This window comes from Fukomys damarensis, unplaced genomic scaffold (genome assembly GCF_012274545.1).
Source record: "Fukomys damarensis isolate Sample0158 unplaced genomic scaffold, DMR_v1.0_HiC HiC_scaffold_19, whole genome shotgun sequence".
Taxonomy (NCBI): Eukaryota; Metazoa; Chordata; class Mammalia; order Rodentia; family Bathyergidae; genus Fukomys; species Fukomys damarensis.
In genome coordinates, this window is record NW_022900931.1 from 65,440,515 (window position 1) to 65,442,239 (window position 1,725).

The 1,725-nt window shown below is 62.0% G+C and overlaps 1 protein-coding gene across 1 annotated transcript in view; it reads right to left on the bottom strand.

The window, feature by feature from the left end:
* Kcnc3 (potassium voltage-gated channel subfamily C member 3) overlaps window positions 1-1,725 on the bottom strand; it is a gene marked incomplete at its 5' end in the record, with an annotated part of 11,023 nt that continues 9,298 nt past the window's right edge. Inside the window, one exon of the mRNA XM_010640872.1 lies at window positions 1-1,493. Within this exon, the coding sequence (XP_010639174.1) occupies window positions 1,357-1,493 (137 nt within the window). The remainder of the gene's footprint in view (window positions 1,494-1,725) is intronic.

Consider the following 1,725-nt stretch of genomic DNA (forward strand, 5'->3'; position numbering starts at 1 on the left):
CTCAAATGGAAACACTTGTAACCGAAGTAACGAAGCCCCTACCAAGCAGCGCTACCCGATTCACTCCCAAAATGTGCGCATTCAAGAGAAAACTTTTTAAACCAGCACTCTTCCGTGCACTGCCCACAACCTTGTCCTACCAGCAAGGACACCAGTGCGACACTCCAGGAAGCCGGTGGCCATGAAGAGGGCACCATCTCAGGGAAGGGGCCTAAGGGCAGGGCAGGGCGAGGGCGGGAGAGAGGGCTGCTGGGTCTGGCTCCCTGGAGTTCCCTTGGAAGTTCTAGGTCAGGGGATCCTGGGATGGGTGAGTCCTGTGTTCTTTGGAGGACTTGGGGGTGTTGGGGAGCATGCCGGGAGATCTGGGTGTGTCCAGGAAATGTCAGAGTTGTGGGAAAGATCTGGAGCATCCCAAAGGCTGAACTGAGCTGGAGTTGGATGGACGCTTGGAGGTTTGAAGCCGGGGGTGCGACCTGGGGAATGGGGGTGTTAGGGGCAGGGAAGTGTCGGTTTGCAGAGGCTAAATCCCAGAAGTGTGTGGGGGCTCGGGGTGCGGGGTGTCAGGGCCCGTCTGAGGAATTCCAGATGCAGGGCTCATGTCCTGGGAGTGGAGGGGTTAGGCAGGGACTTTGTGGGCCAAGGCCGAATCTTCCCGGGAATTCTGGGTGGGGGGTTCTGAGTCCATGCACAGAGGACAGAGGCAGCAGCTCCCTTGGAGGGGGGTGAAATCACCAGCGGGATCTTCCCGAAGGCCAGGGGAGCCACCGTGGGCCGCGCACCCTCCTGCCTCTGCCGACTGCCTGGGCTTGACGGACATCCCTCCTGCCCCTGTCCTAGATGGATTCTTTAGTCAGTGAGTGGTGGGTAGGTTGCCCTGAGGTGAAAGGCAGGAGACCCCCCTGTGGCTTGAAGGCCAGCCTGATCCCCAGAGGTTCCAGCCCGCCTCCTCCGAATCTCAGCATGCAGCCCCGGCGGCTTATTGCTAAGGTGGCTTGGAGCAGGGGTCCGGCTGAAGAGCATGCAGAGTGGCGAGGGCGGTGCCCCGAGATGGAGTTGGAGTGGTTTGGACTTATTTACACGACGCGGTGCGAGAGGGTGTCCTATGGCTCATGGAGACCTGAGAAGGCTTTCTGTGGGGGCGTGAAGTAGGGGGACGGGCTTCGGCCCCTCCCCTTCCATCCTGGGGGCCCAGGTGGGGGGCGAGGGGCCCGGGGGTGTCTGCTGGCGTCATCATCTCGGTTGCATATTATTAATGACTTTTTGATTTTTAAAAAAAATACCTTCCCCACCCCCCGCCCCCAGCTCCTCTGACCTTCCGGGTCACCCCCGAGTCCCCCCACAGGGGGGAGGGGAGTGCTAGAGAATGGAGGGCAGGGTTGGGGGGGCGCGGCGGGTGGCCCGGGGAGAGCCAGGGGGGGTGGCAAGGGGTGCGAGGCGCAGGGACACCCCGCTCAGGCCCGCGATGCTGCTCAGGCTGCGGGATTTCTCGTAACCTGGGGAAGGGGCAGAAACACGAGGGGAAGCAAGGAGATAGGACGCGGGGCGGGTCCCACGGAGAGACAGGGAGAGGGAAATCCGGAGGGACAAAGGCAGTGGGGGGACAGTGAGAGACAGAGGGAGGCGGGGTGCAGGGGTGGGAGGAGCGGGCCGAGGAGACGGAGAGAGAAGTGAACGGATCAGGTCAGTCGGCGTCCACGAGAAAGGTGCAGACACGGGGAGGGGAGA